The 24,047-nt window shown below is 45.1% G+C and overlaps 1 protein-coding gene across 2 annotated transcripts in view; it reads right to left on the bottom strand.

The window, feature by feature from the left end:
• Positions 1-573: 573 nt before the first annotated feature.
• Positions 574-24,047, bottom strand: part of LOC139545917 (tricarboxylate transport protein B, mitochondrial-like) — a 38,476-nt gene continuing 15,002 nt past the window's right edge. Inside the window, exons 2-10 of one of the 2 annotated variants that reach the window (XR_011669152.1) lie at positions 18,529-18,636; positions 10,810-10,909; positions 7,726-7,864; positions 6,744-6,828; positions 6,401-6,505; positions 6,050-6,165; positions 5,851-5,924; positions 5,533-5,725; positions 574-5,286 (exon numbers count right to left, since the gene is read on the bottom strand). Coding sequence is in view for 1 of the 2 variants with exons in the window: in XM_071354144.1 (XP_071210245.1) it covers positions 5,611-5,725; positions 5,851-5,924; positions 6,050-6,165; positions 6,401-6,505; positions 6,744-6,828; positions 7,726-7,864; positions 10,810-10,909; positions 18,529-18,636 (842 nt within the window). In the remaining variant the exon portion in view is untranslated. Of the gene's footprint in view, positions 5,726-5,850; positions 5,925-6,049; positions 6,166-6,400; positions 6,506-6,743; positions 6,829-7,725; positions 7,865-10,809; positions 10,910-18,528; positions 18,637-24,047 lie in introns of both variants that reach the window. The other variant, XM_071354144.1, reaches the window with a different exon arrangement.

Here is a 24,047-nt window from a genome sequence, read left to right as displayed (position 1 = left end):
TGGGTCCTACAGTAGAAAGCCTACTCTTCAAATATTCTAAGGACATTTAATGGAGAATTTCCATGACTCAGCTGTAGCATCATGTTGCAGGTACAGGTAGTTGCCTCTTCCTTCTGCATGTTACAACCAGTAGGTCTATCCTGATCCCAAACAGTGGTTTCCAATCCATTTCATTGTGGAGTGGAGGTATGTTTTTATCACAGCTAGATTATAAATCACGAGTGAGAGATCATCAGGCTAATAATCTCGGTCTTGTGACCAAATGTAATAGATCACTCACGTGTGACTCAGGTCAGGTGACCGTTCACCATGGCAACTTAACTGGTTTATCCAGATCCTCATCCCCACATGATTCATGACTACAGTCTATGTACAGTAGGATTACAGTAGGTGTGTTATTCCTCTCAAAGAGCAAGCATTACACCAGATAGCATACACAGTAGCCTTTAAGAGCATCTGGTATACAGAGTAGCCTACAATTACGCATTGGCTTGGCAGCACAGTCTTGTGTTATCCAGAGTTCTCAGTGTCATACAAGGCGATAGTCAAATACTTTTTTGAATGGAGATGTCATATCGGGAAATACAGTCTTTATTGTTACAAGCCGAGGGTAAAGCGCGTGTGTGTGTGTGAATATTACTGAACCTGGACGGCATGAGTATCTCACCCCTTTTCAGATTCCTAAAAAGTAAGTTCTATTCACTCACTGTAATACACTTTGGATAACAGTTAAATTATATTATAATATCCCTTCTATTGAAAAAAGAAAACTTTTTCTCTATGTAGCCTACAAAATATCCTGAAATGCACTTTTCACCTCTGTCATCAGAGACATGCCGTCATCAGCAGATCTATGCATTGAAAGCCCAATCTTCTTTCAACATTGTCTCAAAATGGGCTGCACCCACTCCACACCTATTGTCGCCTTAGGATGCCACCATAGAGAAGAAACTGAGTTTTGGATTGAAGGAGAAGATTCAGGAGAGTGAAAAAGAGGTGGAAAAGGGAAGGAGGAAATGGAAAAGAAAAAGAATGAGAGGGAGAGAGAGGAAGTACATGGAGAAGAGGGTGAAGAAGGGAATGGAGCAGATGAGAGAGTGAGAAGGATAATGGAAAGCGGGGAGGAGAGAACAAAATAAGAAAAAAAGGAAGAGAAGGAAGTATATGAGGAGGCATTAATGGAGCTGGAGAAAGACCAAAAACGACTGGAAAGTGTAATACAGAATCTGGGGGACGTGATGGACAGCGTAGTGATGGCAAGGGATTCCCTCAGAAAGAGTAAAGAGAGAGAGCAGGAGGACTATGAGAGGACGATAAAAGAAATGCAGGATGAGAGGAGGGAGTTGAAGACTTTTCAAGAAAAAGTGCAAGAAAACAGGATGGAAAATACAGGTACAGACACTTCACATAACGAGATAATTTGAGTGAACTAACTTCTGTAATTACCTCAACTGTAGTCTATAAGAGAATGATATTGACACCCTTGTTTGTGTACTGCACAACACCAGAGCCATATGAATAGAAGAATACTATACAAGTACCTACAGTTGAAATCGAAAGTTTACATACACTTAGGTTAGAGTCATTAAAACTTGTTTTTCAACCACCACCATTTTCTTGTTAACAAACTATAGATTTGGTAAGTCAGTTAGGACATCTACTTTGTGCATGACACAAGTAATTTTTCCAACAATTGTTTACAGATTATTTCACTTATAATTCACTGTATCACAATTCCAGTGGGTCAGAAGTTTACATACACTAAGTTGACTGTGCCTTTAAACAGCTTGGAAAATTCCAGAAAACTACGTCATGGCTTTAGAAGCTTCTGATAGGCTAATTGACATCATTTGAGTCAATTGGAGATGTACCTGTGGATGTATTTCAAGGCCTACCTTCAAACTCAGTGCCTCTTTGCTTGACATCATGGGAAAATCAAAAGAAATCAGACAAATTGTAGACCTCCACGAGTCTGGTTCATCCTTGGGAGCAATTTCCAAATGCTTGAAGGTACCACGTTCATCTGTACAAACAATAGTGCGCAAGTATAAACACCATGGGACCATGCAGCCGTAATACCACTCAGGAAGGAGCGTTCTGTCTCCTAGAGATGAACCTACTTTGGTGCGAAAAGTGCAAATCAATCCCAGAACAACAGCAAAGGACCTTGTGAACATGCTGGAGGAAACAGGTACAAAAGTATCTATATCCACAGTAAAAAGAAAGCTATATCGACATAACCTGAAAGGCCGCTCAGCAAGGAAGAAGCCACTGCTCCAAAACCGGCATAGAAAAGCCAGACTATGGTGTTGCAACTGCACATGGGGACAAAGATCGTACTTTTTGGAGAAATGTCCTCTGGTCTGATGAAACAAAAATAGAACTGTTTGGCCAAAATGACCATCGTCATGTCTGGAAGAAAAAGGGGGAGGCTTGCAAGCCGAAGAACACCATCCCAACCCTGAAGCACGTGGGTGGCAGCATCATGTTGAGGGGGTGCTTTGCTGCAGGAGGGACTGGTGCACTTCACAAAATTGATGGCATTGAGGCAGGAAAATTATGTGGATATATTGAAGCAGCATCTCAATACATCAGTCAGGAAGTTAAAGCTTGGTCGCAAATGGTTCTTCCAAATGGACAATAACTCCAAGCATACTTCCAAAGTTGTGGCAAAATGGCTTAAGGACAACAAAGTCAAGGTATTGGAGTGGCCATCACAAAGCCCTGACCTCAATCCTATAGAAAATTTGAGGGCAGAATTGAAAAAGTGTGTGCGAGCAAGGAGGCCTACAAACCTGACTCAGTTACACCAGCTCTGTCAGGAGGAATGGGCTAAAATGAACCCAACTTGTTGTGGGAAGCTTGTGGGAGGCTACCCGAAACATTTGACCCAAGTTAAACAATTTAAAGGCAATAATACCAAATACTAATTTAGTGCATGTAAACTTCTGATCCACTGGGAATGTGATGAAAGAAATAAAAGCTTAAATAAATAATTCTCTACTATTATTCTGACATTTCACATTTTTTAAATAAAGTGGTGATCCTAACTGACCTAAGACAGGGAATATTTACTAGGATTAAACGTATTTGGCTAAGGTGTATGTAAACTTCTGACTTCAACTGTATATGGCCACCGCAGATGTCATTCACTAACTAACATTAGCTTGTATACATAGCCAGAGCCACTATTCAGTTGCAAATGAATGGTTACATGGTCTTGTTTGAATCCAGAAACCACATCATGATGCTGTAACTATAAAACTGTTTCTTTCACTTTCAGATTTCCAGATAGGACAGCTACATCCCTGACCCCATCAAAGGGGAGTAGGATGGAGGAGTGCATGCACGTACACACACACAAGATAGTACTTTTCAAAAACTCTAATTCAAATAAAGGCATGCAAAGGCAAAGCGGTCATGTTTTGGTCCTTAGTGTACCACCTTAGCTTTAGAGGTTATAATAAGGTAAGAAACACAGCAAATTCCTCTAGGTATTTGAAATTATATCCATTTAATTTTGATTGTGATATTATGGAATCTGGTTGGTTTCAATCCGTATCGCAGAAGTATCACAGAAGATCTGCGTTATAGCTTGATTGAAATGTAATGGCAATTGTCATGGTAAACTCTGCATATGTCGGCTCAATCGGAAATTACCTTTACATTTTAACACGAATCTTCTGCGATACGGATTGAATCCAGTCCTAAAACAGCATATGCTGAGGAGAGGACTGAGGCCTTCCGCACTTTACAGTACATATTGTATGCAGCACTTACTGTATGTAGGTAAAAGCAAGAGTCAAAACAGTCAATCTACCGTTACTGACATCGCAGAGTCAAAACAGTCAATCTACCGTTACTGACATCGCAGAGTCAAAACAGTCAATCTACCGTTACTGACAACGCAGAGTCAAAACAGTCAATCTACCGTTACTGACAACGCAGAGTCAAAACAGTCAATCTACCGTTACTGACAACGCAGAGTCAAAACAGTCAATCTACCGTTACTGACATCGCAGAGTCAAAACAGTCAATCTACCGTTACTGACAACGCAGAGTCAAAACAGTCAATCTACCGTTACTGACAACGCAGAGTCAAAACAGTCAATCTACCGTTACTGACAACGCAGAGTCAAAACAGTCAATCTACCGTTACTGACAACGCAGAGTCAAAACAGTCAATCTACCGTTACTGACAACGCAGAGTCAAAACAGTCAATCTACCGTTACTGACAACGCAGAGTCAAAACAGTCAATCTACCGTTACTGACAACGCAGAGTCAAAACAGTCAATCTACCGTTACTGACAACGCAGAGTCAAAACAGTCAATCTACCGTTACTGACAACGCAGAGTCAAAACAGTCAATCTACCGTTACTGACAACGCAGAGTCAAAACAGTCAATCTACCGTTACTGACAACGCAGAGTCAAAACAGTCAATCTACCGTTACTGACAACGCAGAGTCAAAACAGTCAATCTACCGTTTCTGACAACACAGATTCAAAGGCATTGGGCGCTAAAAGCTAAATAACAATGCATTTCATTTACTATTCCACTGATGCAAAATAAAGCCATGTTATCAAATATATAATACATTGTAATGGTTTCAAAATGGTTGTTTTCGTAAATGAATAGGCACATCTGCAAGGCAACAATAACGAAAGAATTTAAAACACTAAAACAACCCCCAAAATGGCACCAAATATAACAGAATGTCAATGATTTAGAATTTTAAAACGATTGACAACAAAGGCCTCTGAAATGATTGGAACATGTGTGGATGGAATGGGAATGTTCCCCCAGGGTTCCATCTCAGAACATGGCTGATCTATCTGGAACACAAACATCTGTGGTAGGATGCCATCTGAGCTAGGAAACTGAGTTATGGTTAAGTCGGAATGAGCTGTAATGAACCCAATGCGACCTCTTGCACCCACCCAATCCCTACAGTACTTTAATGTTAACACTGTAGCGCATTGGCTTACTATTTAGTACATAACACTGCACAGTATAACAGCAACGGTCTCAAACACAAAGACGCATTAGTCAACATTCAACGTTCAATAAATACATTGATAAAGACTCTGATCAATATATTATGAATCAGTATATTATTTACATTTTTTCTCTTCTCTTGGTCAGAATATATTACTCTATGCATACTTCTCACTTGAGGAAAATGCTGTTAGCCAGCCCAAAAGGGTGAGTTGTATTACAGTAGAACTGTAACAATAATTAGGTTTGTCACAATTTGGCAGCTTGCTACTGGAGGGCTTGGCATCTGGAACAGAGTAAAACAAATTCTGCAATTAAACATTTATTATTATAATCATAAGTATTATAAAAATAAATGTCATATCACACTTAAAATTATTGCATTAAAGGCTTGATCATAAATGATCAAAAGGAAAACCCTTTTCATTGGGTTAGCTGTTACATGTAGCTGTTACTGTAACTGTTACTGTAGCTAGACCGTCAGGCCAAGGCAGAACCACTATGCTTTAACTCAGAATGATAGGGCACCCACTACAGAGTGGTAGTAGGCTCATTTGTCCGGTCACATCCTGTTTGGCCCAGAGAGGTCAGAGGCTCCAGCTGCACCCCCTCACTCCGTCTTCCAGACCGTGTTGAGAACCTTGACCACCTCCTCATAGATGATGAAGACGATGGCCACATCCAGACACACACGGCCCAGCCGAGGAACCGTCCCCTTATAAAACCTAGAGAACATAGAACAAGAAGAGTAGAACATAGAATTGCATATAGAACCTCAAGAATCCTTATGCTCCTGAAGGGTGTCATGAATAAAGTTTGATTGTATAGAAGAGTATAGTGGTGCACTTACGCTCGTACACCCTCGTGTCTCATGATCTTGACGGCACAGTCCAGTGTACTCTTATACTTATGAGCCTCCAGACCCTTAGAAAGAAAAAAACAGGGTTATTCCCTTAGACAGAGATGGAGTTAAGTCATACATATATTTTTAACACATTCAATCCTTTTAGATCTAAACAAGTGCCCATAGATGTTACCCTATGCTGTACCTGCATCCTGGTCTTGATGACATCCAGTGGGGTGTTCCCAAACACACTGGCTGCTCCTGCAATGGCTCCAAACGTTCCCGTCACCACGGGGTTAATAGCCTTATTGGGGTTATCCCCTGGGAAAAGGAGACACAGACAGAATGCTGTTTAACAATCACCCAAGTGACGTACTCTCTTTTGACACTTGTCAAAGAGAGTACCTTTTTACATTTGACCACTAGAGGTCAGCATTTTCTGTGTGGTGTAGATCTGTACTCAAGCTTCCTGATGATGATGGCTCAGGGTGCTTTTGACCAAAGCCCTATATAGGGAACAGGATATCATCTGGCACGCAACTTTGAAGTCTCATACCTTTGTACCAGTTCCTGAGGGAGGTCATGACGTAGAATCGGATGGCTTGGTTGGAGCCCTGCTTCAGAACGGTGGCTGTCAGGCCCTGGTAGGTCCCCCTAATACCTTGGGGACAAAAACAGACAGCAGCAGTTAGCATCACTGGATGTAGTAGCAGCATATGCATTACCCTCTTTAAACAGTGGATGTCAGTGTGAATCCACATGTAAGGCCTTTGTTGACCGCTCCAGTTTAGGGTGGTAGGACCAGATTACCCTCCCTAAACCCTAACCTTACCATGGAGAAATGCAAAAGTGATCTTAGATCAGTGTCTATGGTTAACCTCCCCCTACACCTTTCTTACCTTGGGTTCTGATGATCTCCCTGACTCCATGGTAGAAGCCTCTGTATTTGGGGTTGACTGAAGACTGGTCGTGGATGAACTTAACCTTGAGAAAGAACACAGGGACAGTGTGATCGCCAAACACACACACACACACACTTTTATTAACAATCCCACGCCTGCTCCAGGAAAATAGCATTATCACTTTTTCACATTGTTCCTTATTATTTTATTATCAGTTTCTCAGAGCACAGAGCAGACAAGACAGCCTTGGGCTTTACTTCAGAGAATATCAAAGAGTACACTCCTTGAAGGATCGGGTCAACTCACCCTCATACAGCTGTTGGATTAGACAGTTAACAAATCTAGAGACTGATTTGGGATCAGCTCTTTCTACCCATCTCCACATCTAAAACAGATAGCCTAGCGGTTAGAGTGTTGGGCCAGTAACCATGGGTCGCTAGTTCAAATCCCCAAGCTGACAAGGTGAAAATATGTCGATGTGCCCTTGAGCAAGGCACTTAACCCACATTTCTCCAGGGTCGCCGCTGATAATGTCAGACCCTGGCCGTGACCTCAATCTCTGAGGGTGTCTCAGGGAGAGTGGGATATGCAAAAAAAACACATCTCCAATTCACATGTGTGAAATAGGAAAAATATAAGCACCCACCAAATGATTATTAAATATTATTATCATCAGCTGAACAGCCAATCTGACCTCAGATCAGTGGGTAGGGGATGTCAGTGACACTGAATCTGAGAGGAGAGGAGTGGAAGATAGAGAGGTGGGCATGGAGGAGAGAAAGGGAGGAGGAGAGAGACAGGGAGAGGGGTATAGAGGAGAGGAAGGGGAGAGAGACAGGAAGAGGAGAGGAGGAGGAGGAGAAGGAGAGCGACAGGAAGAGGAGGGGGTATAGGGGAGATAGACAGGAATAGGAGAGGAGGAGGAGAGAGAGACAGAAAGATGAGAGGGGGGTAGATAGATGCTCTGTCTCAGACGTACCTTGACAGTCTCCATGGGGCAGACTATGACTACAGCCTCCATGACTCCAGCCCCCAGCCCACATAGCAGACCCCTGGTGCTGTTCAACTTCCCTGCCTCGTCACGGGCATGGTTACTGAGATACTCAAACACACCAAACCTGAGGGAGGGGGGGAGAGAAAAGAGAGATGGAGAGAGAGAACAGGTTAATATACAGTCCATTCCAGTCCGTTTGACCAGTTCAATCAATGTGGTTCTTCTGAGTTAGAGTCATTAATAACAAGCAGAGCTGATGCTCAGGTTTGAGTGTGGTACAGTGATATCAGGAAGAGGAGTTAGGCTTGAATGTTAACATTAGTCTATCTCTAAGAATATCAGACTAGAACCTAAATCTAAAATGTTTTAGAATCATATTAGAATCTCATTAGACTCTCAATAGAATCTCCCTCTAGCCTGCCTCCTCTTCAGCTGAGTGGCTGAGCTTGTTACCTAGGTGACAGTAAAACACAGAAACTGATACTGTATAACTGTGAAGATGAGGAAGGTCAGAGTTACTGATATCTCTGGATGAGCTACAGAAACAATGAAAAGTCTTCAAAGAGTTCGAACCCCACTGGACACCTTAGAGGAAGCCATTTTGGGTTTAATCAGTTAAACTACCGATGAGCAGAATTTCACACCAGTTTCCTCTCTGAACCCATAGTACAGAACTGCTTAGTAATCACAGTCGAAGTCTTGCCTCAGTCCTATGGAAGTGGATACATAGATACACCTCAAGGCAAGAGGCAAATGGCTTCCTTCGATGCCCAGGTGAAGTGAAACAAACTGCTAGTGAACTCGATTTTTTTTACTACCCAGCACAAGGCACTTCCATGTTAAAAAATGTTGCAATAAAGTCTGATGCCTCAGCAAGCAACGGATGCCCAGCAACTGCAACCATGGAAGTGAGTTGAGAGTTCCGTTTCACCTCAGGAAGTAAGTGTGTGTGTGTGTGTGTGTGCGTGCGTGCGTGCGTGCGTGATTACCCCAAGGACCAATAAATTACCACTTTGCCTTTGCATGCCTTTATTTTCAATTTGAGTTTTTCAATAAGACATTTTAGAAAAGTACTAGCTTTTGTGTGTGTGTGTGAGTGAGAGAGAGTGAGTGAGAGTGAGAGTGAGAGAGAGAGAGAGAGAGAGAGAGAGAGAGAGAGAGAGAGAGAGAGAGAGAGAGAGAGAGAGAGAGAGAGAGAGAGAGAGAGAGTAATCAAGTAATCAGTTAGGAGATGCTGTTCCATAGAGTCCTTCACTGGGAAGGTTATTTATAGCAGGAATTGGATTGTGGTGATAGCAGGGACAAACTGAACATGGTGGAAGATAGGAGGAGGAGGAGAGGGGGAAGAAAGACACTTTGCCACTTAGTGTTGATTAACAGTTTGTATTCATGTAGCCTGTTAAAGCAGTACACTCACAGAATGTGAACTACTGCAAGATCAGGTTGGTTTCACAAGGCTAGAGTTCTTGTGCCTCTGCCCTTTCACCCGAGAGTGTCTAGTCTGAGCGATGTCTTCATGTCTGTCTCAGACATTGACGATCTGTCTCTATCTCTGGGTTTGTTTCGCTGTTCTATTTCCTCATCTTTTCTCCCTCTACCCCTCCTTTTGCTCTGACTATCTTTCTTTCTCTTTTTTTCACCTCATATTTCTTTGTTCTTTAAAATTCTGCATATGTTTATCTGTCTCTATTCATGTTTGTTTGTTTGAGTGACAGCCGCTTCACGACTCACATACTCTCTCCACCGTGCAGGAACACACACACTCTGACTGGCAAACAGAAGACAATGATACCTTTATACCTTGAAAGGAATTTCAAAACAGGTGTCTCTCTTCTCCCTCTCTCTTTCTATTTCTCTCCCTCTCTCTTGGTCTCTCTCTTTCTCTCACTCTCTCCCATCCACCTTACTTGGACTACAAGGAAGTGGCAAAATACTTTTTTGAACTAAACTTTAGATTAGCACATTAAAATGACTAAATGGACAAGAACTACCAAGTCAGAGGCACTTTGGTTGTCACAGAGACCATGGAGAGTCTCCTAAACCCCATCAGGGCTCTATCTGCAAGGTCAATCGCTCTTTGCCAAGAGATGGGGGGCAGGAAGGAGGATGCAGGTACATGGAGAACGGGAGGGGGGGGTGTATGGGGATGAAACGATGGGAAAGAGGATGAGGAGGGGAGGGGAGGCAGGTGGAGTTAGGTGAGATTAGCACATTAAAATGACTAAATGGACAAGAACTACCAAGTCAGAGGCACTTTGGTTGTCACAGAGACCATGGAGAGTCTCCTAAACCCCATCAGGGCTCTATCTGCAAGGTCAATCGCTCTTTGCCAAGAGATGGGGGGCAGGAAGGAGGATGCAGGTACATGGAGAACGGGGGGGGGGGGTGTATGGGGATGAAACGATGGGAAAGAGGATGAGGAGGGGAGGGGAGGCAGGTGGAGTTAGGTGGGTGGATGAAAAAGATCAGTCTCTCTACATTAAAGCCCATGGCCTCTTTCAGCCCCCCCCCCCCCCCCCCACGCACACACAGTACATAAAGGCAATCAGCTAATGGAATGCGGGAGATGGTAGGAAAGGGGAGAAAAGGATGGATTGGTAGGGGAAGGAGGGAAAGAGGGAAACGAGGGAGAGGTGGGGAGAAGACAGAAGATGAAAAATACCCCCCCCCCCCTACACATACACACACACACACACTGCTGTCAGACCTGGAGTGTAGACAGATGGTGTGGCCTACTCTTGTTGCCCTGTCCACCTCTATGCCCTGTTTGCCTAATGTCCCCCTCCCCTATCTGACTGACTGACACACACTGATACACACACACAAACACACACACATCCACAGGTTTTCCTCTCTGTATCTCCACTGAGACACTGAGTGGCAGCTCTATCCAGTCTACAGACAGGCTCTGCCCTTTAAGACACACATACAGAGAAAGATGATAAATGCCCCAGTCTAAGACGTTCCTTCTGCCACACTACAGAGACCAGCGTGACATTTGAGCTATGCATTGTGGGTATGTGAGTGAGTGTGCATGTGTTTGTGTGGGGTTAGGTGCCTTCTACATACCTGACAGCTGATTTGGGTATGGATCCGTAGAGGAGTGAGCTGAGTCCTCTATACAGTCCCCTCACCCCATGACCATGTACTGTCTGCTTCACACAATCACCTACACAGACACAATTAACACACAACCTAAAATGAACATACAACCAGCTATAGACACACAGAGAGCATTAAAATCACATATTCATACACATGGAAAGACACAACAGTATGAAAACTCCTTGGTAAGCATAGCTAGCTAGTATGAGACAGAGACATCTGTCTGCAGGGCTCATTAAGATGGTCTCAGATCCTCAGAGCTCCAGCCAAGAGAAACCAGACTGACACTGTGTGTGTGTGTGTGTGTATGTGTGTGTGTGTGTGTGTGTGTGTGTGTGTGTGTGTGTGTGTGTGTGTGTGTGTGTGTGTGTGTGTGTGTGTGTGTGTGTGTGTGTGTGTGTGTGTGTGTGTGTGTGTGTGTGTGTGTGTGTGTGTGTGTGTGTGTGTGTGTGCGCCTGTTAACAGTCATACAAACAAGCACAGTGGACAGCCTGCCAGAATCACTAATGCACCTGAGGATGATAGGTAATTTGATCATTAGATCCTGAGAGGGCCAGAGAGAGAGAGAGAGAGAGAGAGAGAAAGAGAGAAAGCGCACGCAAGAGAGAGAGAGAGAGAAAGAGAGAAAGAGAGAAAGCGCACGCAAGAGAGAGAGAGAGAGAAAGAGAGAAAGCGCACGCAAGAGAGAGAGAGAAAGAGAGAAAGCGCACGCAAGAGAGAGAGAGAGAGAGAGAAAGAGAGAAAGCGCACGCAAGAGAGAGAGAAAGAGAGAAAGAGAGAAAGCGCACGCAAGAGAGAGAGAGAGAGAAAGAGAGAAAGAGCACGCAAGAGAGAGAGAGAGAGAAAGAGAGAAAGCGCACGCAAGAGAGAGAGAGAGAGAGAGAGAAAGAGAGAAAGCGCACGCAAGAGAGAGAGAGAGAGAAAGAGAAAGAGAGAAAGCGCACGCAAGAGAGAGAGAAAGAGAAAGAGAGAAAGAGAGAAAGCGCACGCAAGAGAGAGAGAGAGAGAAAGAGAGAAAGAGAGAAAGCGCACGCAAGAGAGAGAGAGAGAGAAAGAGAGAAAGCGCACGCAAGAGAGAGAGAGAGAGAGAGAAAGAGAGAAAGAGAGAAAGCGCACGCAAGAGAGAGAGAGAGAGAAAGAGATGAAGGTTGATTGGTTTGGTAAACACAATGACGACCTTGTATCTTTTGAGGGTTAGATGCATTGGGGGAGAAAAGGTGTAGATGTATTAAAGGAGATGGGTGGGGTAAGGGTTAGGGTAAGGGTTAGGGTTAGGGTTAGGGTTAGGGTTAGGGTAAGGGTTAGTGTTAGTGTTAGGGTTAGGGTAAGGGTTAGGGTTAGGGTTAGGGTTAGGGTAAGGGTTAGGGTTAGTGTTAGGGTATGGTTGGGATTGTTGTTTCAAGTTTTATTAGTCGTATGCAGGGGCGCAACATTCACTAGGGACGGAGGGGACCCACATTCTGAAATTGCATTTCTGTTCCCCCAGTTGTATTAGTGGAATGTGATACAAAATGAGACAACCGTGTGCTTTAGGACCATGGGGACGCCTCCGAACGGTACGGTAGGCTGTTTGGAGTGTTTATCAGACTGGATTTAAAAAATGTATATATACAGTACCAGTCAAAAGTTAGGAGACACCTACTCATTCAAGGGCTTTTCTTTAGTTTTACTATTATCTACATTGTAGAATAATAGTGAAGACATCAAAACTATGAAATAACAGGGAAAGTAGTCAGATTACAAAGTTATAATTTCCCAATATAACCTTTCAGATATTTTCATATCTGATCAATAGTCTTCTGATTAATGATTTATTTATTTTACCTCACGTTAGTCTCATTCCAAACGTCGTAAATTGTTGGGTATCTGCACGAACCCAGTCTTCACTATGAGTCATCCATACATCAATTGTCTTAAATCATTTATTTATTACTAACTAATTAATTCACAGAAATGCATAAACAAACAAACAAACTTAAAATTGGTTACATGAAATGGGAGAAATATGCCCTAGTGGCTGAACCGGCATGGCGGCTTGTTAGACAAAAGGGAAAATTGCGTTCGACTAAGAATTCACTACAGAGTTCATAATTATAACAATTGACATGCTAATCCTTTACACATGAACGCTCACTCATTCGGGAACAATTGCAATCAATATATATATATTTACGCTCATTGTGTCGTCTTGATCGCTGGAGGAAAGTTAGTTTCTGTTGGAGATTCGTCGGTCTCTGTCTTGGCTATTGTGGATAGTTCCGAGTGAATTCGTTATAGAATGGATGTTTCGGCGGTTGTCTTTCTTCGCGTTCAATGATACCGAATTCCTAGCTGCAGACTAGTAGTCAATATCAACGACTTGTTCTTATTCGTCTAAGAGTTTAACCACGTGGTATGGTTAAAGATTCAGCAATGGTACTTAACCTTCGTTCTCCCCATTGAGAGAAACATGGTCTCATGGTAATTTCTCAGAGTTGGCTTTTATTCAGATAGCAGGAAGGGGCTGTCCTTGGATGTCTGACCCAACTGGCTCAGGGGCGGGTCCTCGGGTTTAGTTCAAATCAAAAAGGGATTTGTATTTTTCTTCATTAAACAGTCCAAAATCATATTACATAATTATACAAACAGTATCATACTCACTCATTCATTTTATACAACAAACAGATGTAAACCTCATATCTGAGGTTATTATATAAACAGCGGTATGGTAATGTAGCCATCCCGTGTCTCATGAGTTTCCCACATGGGGACAAACGGGCATGTTAATAACTGGACTCTCCACCGATCTTTAATACTTTTTCCGGAACATGAAATCTCTTCGTACCTCAAGTTCTGTGAGGTGGAAGAAACCTCTTTGTCCTGAAAGTTTACCCTCTCTCTAATACTGTTTAGCCATGAGGAGATTCTCAGGAATTTACGACGTCTCTCTGTGATCACAGCATGGGTTGAAGGAGGAAAGGGAGAGGCAGGGAGAGGGGGATGGGGTTTGCAATACCCAAGCAGGCAGCGTCATGACAATGTTCTCTCCTCTGCTTCCTGAAGTCAACAATCAACTCCTTTCTTTTGCTGACATTGAGGGAGAGGTTGTTGTCCTGGCACCACAATGCCAGTTCACTTACATACTCCTTATAGGCTGACTGGTTGATGTTAGTTATAGACCTACAACCGTGGTGTCGTCAGTAAACTTGATGATGGAGTTGATGTCTTGCAAAGCCACGCAGTCGTGGGTGAACAGGTCTGAGGACACACCCCTGGGGGGCCCTGTGTTAAGAATCAGTGGGGAGGAGGTGTTGTTGCTAATCCTCACAGCCGGTGGTCTGGCCATCAGGAAGTCCAGGATCCTGTTGCAGAGGGTGGTGTCCAGACCCAGGGCTCTGAGTTTGGTGTCGAGCTTGGAGGAAACAATAGTGTTGAATCCTGAACTGTAGTCAATTAACATAATTCTCACATCGGTGTTCCTCTTGTCCAGATGTGTTACGGCCAGCTGGTCAGCACACACTCTGAGGACACGGCCAAGGCCTGCGGCTTTGTGAGTATTCACTCTTTTGAGAGTTTTCCTCACGTCAGCCTTGGAGAGTGAGAGCACCTTGTTTCATCCGGAGCAGCGAGAGCCTTCCTTATACACAAGCAGGTACGAGACATCAGGGTTTGTTCTGCTGACATAGAATGCTGCAGTACGGCCTCTCAGCATGGTACAGATATCTCTGTTCATCCAGGGTTTTTGGTTGGGGTATGTCCGGACTGTTATTGTGGGTACAACATCATCAACACATTTCCTAATGAAGCCTGTGACTTCATTAGGAGAATGAAGCTGAGCACGCCCCCATTCTCATCGACGGGGCTGCAGTGGAGCAGGTTGAGAGCTTCAAGCTCCTTGGTGTCCACATCACCAACAAACTAACATGGTCCAAGCACACCAAGACAGTCGTGAAGAGGGCACAACAAAACCTATTCCCCCTCAGGAGACTGAAAAAAGTTGGCATGCGTCCTCAGATCCTCTCGCACCATCGAGAGCATCCTGACTGGTTGCATCACTGCCTGGTATGGCAACTGCTCGGCCTCCGACCACAAGATGCTACAGAGGGTAGTGCGAACGGCCCAGTATATCACTGGGGCCAAGTTTCCTGCCATCCAGGACCTCTATACCAGGCGGTGTCAGAGAAAGGCACTAAAAATTGTCAAAGCCTCCAGCCACCCTAGTCATGGACTGTTCTTTCTGCTACCGCACGGCAAGCGGTACCGGAGCACCAAGTCAAGGTCCAAGAGGCTTCTGAATAGCTTCTACCCCCAAGCCATAAGACTCCTGAACATCTAGTCAAATGGCTACCCAGACTATTTGCATTGCCCCCCCTCCCCTCTCCACACCACTGCTACTCTCTGTTGTCATCTATGCATAGGCACTTTTATAACTCTACTTACATGTACATATTACCTCAACTAACCGGTGCCCCCGCACATTGACTCTGTACCTGCACCCCCCTGTATAGATTGTTATTTTTTTACTGCTGCTCTTTAATTACTTGTTACTTTTATCTCTTATTCTTATCCATATTTTTTTTAACTGCACTGTTGGTTAGGGGCTCGTAAGTAAGCATTTCACTGTAAGGTCTACACCTGCTGTATTCGGCGCGTGTGACTAATAAAATCTGATTTGATTCGATTTGACTAACGATATATATTCTTCAATGTTGATGGATGAGTCCTGGATGGATGAATCTTTGAACATATTCCAATTAGTATTCTCAAAACAGTCCTGCAGCATTGAGTCTGCCCCTGTCCACTATTCTCTGTGTTGGTGGCTCCCTATTGAATTGCTGCTTGTAGGCGGAGAGTAGGAACAGAAAGACGTGATCTGATTGACCGAAGTGGGGGTGGGGGATGACTTTGTATGTATCAGGGATCTTTGTATAGACTGCATTCAGAAAGTATTCAGAACCCTTGACTTTTTCTACATTTTGTTACGTTATAGCCTAATTCTAAAATTGCTTACATAGTTTTTTTCCCTCACCAATCTACAACAAAACCCCATAATGACAAAGCAAAAACTGTTTAGACATCTTTGCAAATGTATTACAAAAAAAACGGAAATATAACATTTATATAAGTATTCAGACCATTTACTCAGTACTTTGTTGAAGCACCTTTGCCAGCAATTACAGCCTCGAGTCTTCTTGGGTATGACGGTACAAGCATGGCACACCTGTATTTAGGGTTTCTCCCATTCTTCTCTGCAGATCCTCTCAAGCTCTGTCAGGTTGGATGGGGAGCATCGCTGCACAGCTGCTTTCAGGTCTCTCCAGAGATGTTTGATCGAGTTCAAGTCCAGCGTCTGGCTGGGCCACTCAAGGACATTCAGAGACTTGTCCTGAAGCCACTGCTGCGTTGTCTTGGCTGTGTGCTTAAGGTCGTTGTTCTGTTGGAAAGTAGACCTTCACCCCAGTCTGAGGTCCTGAGTGCTCTGGAGCAGGTTTTCATCAAGGATATCTCTGTACTTTGCTCCGTTCACCTTTCCCTCGATCGTGACTAGTCTCCCAGTCCCTGCCGCTGAAAAACATCCACACGGCATGATGCTGCCACCACCATGCTTCACCGTAGGGATGGTGCCAGGTTTCCATCGGGTTCTTGGTCACCTCCCTGACCAAGGCCCTTCTCCCCCAATTGCTCAGTTTGGCCGGGCGGCCAGCTCTAGGAAGAGTCTTGGTGGTTCCAAACTTCTTCCATTTAACAATGATGGAGGTCACTGTTTTCTTGGAGACCTTCAATGCTGCAGAAATGTTTTGGTACCCTTCCCCAGATCTGTGCCTCGACACAATCCTGTCTCGGAGCACTACGGAGAATTCCTTCGACCTCATGGCTTGGTTTTTGCTCTGAAATGCACTGTCAACTGTGGGACCTTATATAGACAAGGGGTGTGTCTTTCCAAATCATGTCCAATCAATTGAATTTCCCACAGGTGGACTCCAATCAAGTTGTAGAAACATCTCAAGGACGATCAATGGAAACAAGATGCACCTGAGCTTCATTTTGAGTTTCATAGCAAAGGGTCTGAATACTTATGTAAATAAGGTATCTGTTTTTATTTTTAATACATTTTAGAATTCTAAAAACCTGTTTTCACTTTGTCATTATGAGGTATTGTGTGTCGATTGATGAGGAACTCACACACAAAAAACGATTTAATCAATTTTAGAATAAGGCTGTAACGTAACAAAATGTGGAAAAAGTCAAGGGGTCTGAATACTTTCCGAATGCACTGTACAGTCGTGGCCAAAAGTTTTGAGAATGACACAAATATTAATTTTCACAAAGTCTGCTGCCTCAGTTTGTATGGTGGCAATTTGCATATACTCCAGGATGTTATGAAGAGTGATCAGATGAATTGCAATTAATTGCAAAGTCCCTCTTTGCCATGCAAATGAACTGAATCCCCAAAAAACATTTCCACTGCATTTCAGCCCTGCCACAAAAGGACCAGCTGACATCATGTCAGTGATTCTCTCGTTAACACAGTTGTGAGTGTTGACGAGGACAAGGCTGGAGATCACTCTGTCATGCTGATTGAGTTCGAATAACAGACTGGAAGCTTCAAAAGGAGGGTGGTGCTTGGAATCATTGTTCTTCCTCTGTCAACCATGGTTACCTGCAAGGAAAAACGTGCTGTCATCATTGCTTTGCACATAAAGGGCTTCACAGGCAAGGATATTGCTGCCAGTAAGATTGCACCTAAATCAACCATTTATCGGATCATCAAGAACTTCAAGGAGAGTGGTTCAATTGTTGTGAAGAAGGCTTCAGGGCCCCCAAGAAAGTCCAGCAAGCGCCAGGACCGCCTCCTAAAGTTGATTCAGCTGCGGGATCAGGGCACCACCAGTACAGAGCTTGCTCAGGAATGGCAGCAGGCAGGTGTGAGTGCATCTGCACGCCATGGCTACCATCAGTCCTGTGTCATGCCAACAGTAAAGCATCCTGAGACCATTCATGTGTGGGGTTGCTTCTCAGCCAAGGGAGTGGGCTCACTCACAATTTTGCATAAGAACACAGCCATGAATAAAGAATGGTACCAACACATCCTCCGAGAGCAACTTCTCCCAACCATCCAGGAACAGTTTGGTGACGAACAATGCCTTTTCCAGCACGATGGAGCACCTTGCCATTACGCAAAAGTGATAACTAAGTGGCTCGGGGAACAAAACATCGATATTTTGGGTCCATGGCCAGGAAACTCCCCAGACCTTAAACCCATTGAGAACTTGTGGTCAATCCTCAAGAGGCAGGTGGACAAACAAAAACCCACAAATTCTGACAAACTCCAAGCATTGATTATGCAAGAATGGGCTGCCATCAGTCAGGATGTGGCCCAGAAGTTAATTGACAGCATGCCAAGGCGGATTGCAGAGGTCTTGAAAAAGAAGGGTCAACACTACAAATATTGACTCTTTGCATCAACTTCATGTAATTGTCAATAAAAGCCTTTGACACTTATGAAATGCTTGTAATTATACTTCAGTATTCCATAGTAACATCTGACAAAACTATCTAAAAACACTGAGGCAGCAGACTTTGTGAAAATTAATATTTGTGTCATTCTCAAAACTTTTGACCAAGACTGTATGTGTTGTGTGTTGTAGGGTGGGAGGACACACACACACACACAAACACCCAAACATACAGTCAGAAACTCACCGATGCCCCTGTATTTGGGAGGGTTGGCCTTCTCGTCCAGTTGTAGCTGAGTCTTCACATACTCTGTAGGGAAGGTGATACAGATCTCTATACCCCCTGCTATACCACCTGTAGAAAACACAGAGAGCAGAGGTCAGATAAAGCTATACCACCTGTAGAAAACACAGAGCAGAGGTCAGATAAAGCTATACCACCTGTAGAAAACACAGAGAGCAGAGGTCAGATAAAGCTATACCACCTGTAGAAAACACAGAGAGCAGAGGTCAGATAAAGCTATACCACCTGTAGAAAACACAGAGCAGAGGTCAGATAAAGCTATACCACCTGTAGAATAGATAGCCTAATTTAGTTACTGTCAACCTGGCACTGCTAAGGATTCAGGAATGAACCAAACGTTGTAAATGTATTCAGAACCATATGTGCTTACTATCATTACAGTTTGGTGAATTCCTTCGAACTGGGCTGAACAGAGAGCAATGGTCAGATAAAGCTTATCAACCAGAAGATTTATTTTGTGAATCTTCAGGTAGCTAGCCTTGGTACCAGACTGCTTCTGCTTTTAATAAAATACACAATGACAGGCTGGCTGAAGCAGGCTTCACTTTGGGTAAAGTCATTATATCAACATAAATAACAATAACCCTACAAATAGCTGTTATCCATAAACTTTAAAAGCTCAGAGAGTGTGAGAGGAATGTTATGGGGAGATGAGGCCATTTTCTCTATGTATGAACGTGTAACAAACACACAAACAAACAAAAAAAGGAACAAACAAACAAACAAATTAATCGATGTATTAATAAATGATGTTGGATGTTGGACAGCTCTATATTGTGGATGAATTCAGAGGATGGGGATGAGTGTCAAGAGCAGAACTATGCAGATGAGTCACTTGGGAAGAAGGGAGGATGAGTGAGAGGCAGGGAGAGAGGGAAGGAGGGAGGACGAGGAGGCTGACATTAATTAAATGATCTGCTCTGCCCAGAGGGAGGGGCTCCCTTACACAGCCCAAGACCCTCCATTAGCTCAATAACACACACAAACACTTTCCACCCCCCCCCCCCCCCCTCTCTCTCTCCCTCTCACACATACACATTCACATTCTAATCCCAGAGGCCCTCTCTGTATAAAGAAATAATGGGAAGTATACAGATATGTCATCCAACTGTGTGACAGCTTGGCATCCATCCCACTGCTGCCATTATTGTAGGCCAAGGCTCTCAATCTCTTCTCTACAGCACATAGCATTGTATCCTTCTGGAGGTGGTAGAATATATATTTAACCTATGACACATACAATACATGTACAGTAGATATAGAAGGATTTTAAGTTGGTGGTCAATTACACATTGATATATGGTTGAGTGAGAGTACTCAGCAAAGCAAGGCAAAACCCTGTATACAGTAGCTGAAACATAATGCATTTGTACAGTATTTTCCACAGGCAAGATAAGGTTGTACAACAGTCTAGAAAGCTGAGTCACGATGCTGCATTATTTTTATTGCATTACAACCTGTAATTTAAAAGGATTTTTATTTGGATGTCATGTAATGGACATACACAAAATAGTCCAAATTGGTTAAGTGAATTGAAAAAAATAACTTGTTTCAAAAAATTCTATAAAATAAAAACGGAAAAGTGGTGCGTATATATGTATTCACCCCCTTTTCTATGAAGCCCCTAAATAAGATCTGGTGCAACCAATTACCTTCAGAAGTCACATCATTAGTTAAATAAAGTCCCCCTGTGTGCAATGTAAGTGTCACATGATCTCAATATATATAGACCTGTTCTGAAAGGCACCAGAGTCTGCAACACCACTAAGCAAGTGGCACCACCAAGCAAGCGGCACCATGAAGACCAAGGAGCTCTTCAAACAGGTGAGGGACAAAGTTGTGGAGAAGTACAGATCAGGGTTGGGTTATAAAAAAATATCTGAAACTTTGAACATCCCACAGAGCACCATTAAATCCGTTATAAAAAATGAAAAGAATATGGCACCACAACAAACCTGCCATGAGAGGGCCGCCCACCAAAACTCACGGACCAGGCAAGGACCACTTAGGACCACTTTAAGCCGTACACTCCACAGAGCTGGGCTTTACGGAAGAGTGGCCAGAAAAGAGCCATTGCTTGAAGAAAAAAATAAGCAAACACGTTTGGTGTTCGCCGAAAGGCATGTGAGAGACTCCCCAAACATATGGAAGAAGGTACTCTGGTCAGATGAGACAAAAATTTAGCTTTTGGCCATCAAGGAAAACGTTATGTCTGGCACAAACCCAACACCTCTCATCACACCGAGAACACCATCCACACAGTGAAGCATGGTGGTGGCAGCATCATGCTGTGGGGATGTTTTTCATCGGCAGGGACTGGGAAACTGGTCAGAATTGAAGGAATGATGGATGGCTCTAAATACAGGGAAATTCTTGAGGGAAACCTGTTTCAGTGTTCCAGAGATTTGAGACTGGGATGGAGGTTCACCTTCCAGCAGGACAATGACCCTAAGCATACTGCTAAAGCAACAATCGAGTGGTTTAAGGGGAAACATTTAAATGTCTTGGAATGGCCTAGTCAAAGCCCAGACCTCAATCCAATTGAGAATCTGTGGTATGACTTAAAAATGGCTGTACACCAGCAGAACCCACCCAACTTGAAGGAGCTGGAGCAGTTTTGCCTTGAAGAATGGGAAAAAATCCCAGCGGCTAGATGTGCCAAGCTTATAGAGACATACCCCAAGAGACTCGCAGCTGTATTTGCTGCAAAAGGTGGCTCTAAAAAGTATTGACTTTGGGGGGGTGAATAGTTAGGCACGCTCAAGTTTTCTGTTTTTTTAATCTTATTTCTTGTTTGTTTCACAATAAAAAATATTTTGCTGGTGCATGGAAGTCAGGCGCAGGAGAGCAGAGATGAATGGACAAAGCACTTTACTAGGCAATCATAATACAGAACGCAACCGCGTCACAAAACAAATGCCCACAGAACAAGTGAGGCAGCAAAAGTACAAAACCCAAGTACAAAGTACCGGCTGCCACAAAGCACGGGTAAAACAAAACCCGGCGCAAACCAGCCGGAAGCGTGCCAACCTTGACCATAAACAATACCCCACACAGACATGGAGGAAACAGAGGGTTAAATACACATGTTAATTAGTAGGAGATGTAAACCAGGTGTGCAGGAAGACAAGACAAAACAAATGGAAAATGAAAGGTGGATCAGCGATGGCTAGAAGACCGGCGACGTCAACTGCCGAACGCCGCCCAAACAAGGAGAGGAACCGACTTCAGCGGAAGTCGTGACAGTACCCCCCCCCCCCCCCCCCCTTGACGCGCGGCTCCAGCAGCACGCCGACACCGGCCTCGGGGACGACCCGGAGGGCGAGGTGCGGGGTGATCCGGACGGAGACGGTGGAACTCCCGCAGCATTGAAGGGTCCAACACGTCCTCCACCGGAACCCAGCATCTCTCCTCCGGACCGTACCCCTCCCAGTCCACGAGGTACTGAAGGCCTCTCGCCCGCTGCCTCGAATCCAGTATGGAGCGAATGGAGTACGCTGGGGCCCCCTCGATGTCCAGAGGGGGCGGAGGAACCTCCCGCACCTCAGACTCCTGGACCGGCCTGAGGAGAGACACATGGAACGAGGGGTTAATACGGTAATCGGGGGGAAGCTGTAACCTGTAACTCACCTCGTTCAGTCTCCTCAGGACTTTAAATGGTCCCACAAACCGCGGACCCAGCTTCCGGCAGGGCAGGCGGGGGGGCAAGTTTCGAGTCGAAAGCCAGACCTCACTGCGGTGACGGTCTGCACGGCGCGCTGAAGGTGAACATGGGCGGCGTCCCATGTCTCCTCCGCACGCCGGAACCAGTCGTCCACTGCAGAAGCCTCGGTCTGACTCTGATGCCAAGGAGCCAGAACCGGCTGATACCCCAGTATGCACTGGAAGGGGGAGAGGTTAGTGGAGAAGTGGAGGAGCGAGTTCTGGGCCATCTCTGCCCAGGGCACAAACACCGCCCACTCCCCCGGCCGGTCCTGGCAATAAGACCTCAGAAACCTACCCACGTCCTGGTTAACTCTCTCCACCTGCCCGTTACTCTTGGGGTGAAAACCCGAGGTAAGGCTGATCGAGACCCCCAGACGTTCCATGAACGCCCTCCAGACCCTCGAAGTGAACTGGGGACCCCGATCAGACACTATATCCTCAGGCATCTCGTAGTGCTGGAAGACGTGTGTAAACATGGCCTCTGCAGTCTGTAGGGCCGTAGGGAGACCGGGCAGAGGGAGGAGACGGCAGGACTTAGAAAAATGGTCCACAACGACCAGGATCGTGGTGTTACCCTGTGAGGGAGTAAGATCGGTTAGGAAATCCACCAACAGGTGCAACCAAGGCCGTTGTGGAACGGGTAAGGGATGTAGCTTACCTCTGGGCAGGTGCCTAGGAGCCTTACACTGGGCGCACACCGAGCAGGAGGAAACATAAACCCTCACGTCCTTAGCCAAAGTGGGCCAACAGTACTTCCCACTCAGACAGCGCACTGTCCGACCGATGCCTGGATGACAAGAGGAGGATGACGTGTGGGCCCAATAGATCAGCCGGTCACGGACAGCAGACGGAACGTACGGACGACCAGCGGGACACTGGAGGGGAGTGGGCTCTGCACGTAGCGCCTGCTCAATGTCCACGTCCAGCTCCCACACTACCGGCGCCACCAGGCAGGAGGCCGGGAGTATGGGGGTGGGATCAATGGGCCGCTCCTCTGTGTCATACAGCCGGGACAGTGCGTCTGCCTTCACATTCTGGGAACCTGGTCTGTAAAAAAGGGTGAAAACAAAACAGGTAAAAAATATGGCCCACCTTGCCTGGCGAGGGTTCAGTCTCCTCGCCGCCCGGATGTACTCCAGATTGCGGTGGTCAGTCCAGATGAGAAAAGGGTGTTTAGCCCCCTCAAGCCAATGCATTCAAAGCCTTGACGACAGCCAACAGCTACCGGTCCCCCACGTCATAGTTTCGCTCCGCCGGGCTGAGCTTCCTCGAGAAGAAAGCACAGGGGCGGAGCTTCGGTGGCGTACCCGAGCGCTGAGAGAGCACGGCTCCTATCCCAGCCTCGGACGTGTCCACCTCCACTATGAACGCGAAAGAGGGATCCGGATGGGCCAGCACGGGAGTCGAGGTAAACAGAGCCCTCAGATGACCAAAAGCCCTGTCCGCCTCAGCTGACCACTGCAAACGTACCGGTCCCCCCTTCAGCAGTGAGGTAATGGGAGCCGCTACCTGACCAAAACCCTGGATGAGCGTCCGGTAGTAATTGGCAGACCCTAGAAACTGCTGCACCTCCTTTACCGTGGTGGGACTCGGCCAATTACGCACGGCTGAAATGCGGCCACTCTCCATCTCCACCCCCGAGGTGGAAATGCGGTACCCTAGGAAGGAGACAGACTGTTGGAAGAACAGGCATTTCTCAGCCTTGACGTACAGGTCATGCTCCAACAGACGACCAAGCACCCTGCGCACCAGGGACA

This window comes from Salvelinus alpinus, chromosome 19 (assembly GCF_045679555.1).
Source record: "Salvelinus alpinus chromosome 19, SLU_Salpinus.1, whole genome shotgun sequence".
NCBI lineage: Eukaryota > Metazoa > Chordata > Actinopteri > Salmoniformes > Salmonidae > Salvelinus > Salvelinus alpinus.
Note: the sequence above shows the minus strand (reverse complement) of the source record. Positions and strands in the feature narration are given on the sequence as shown.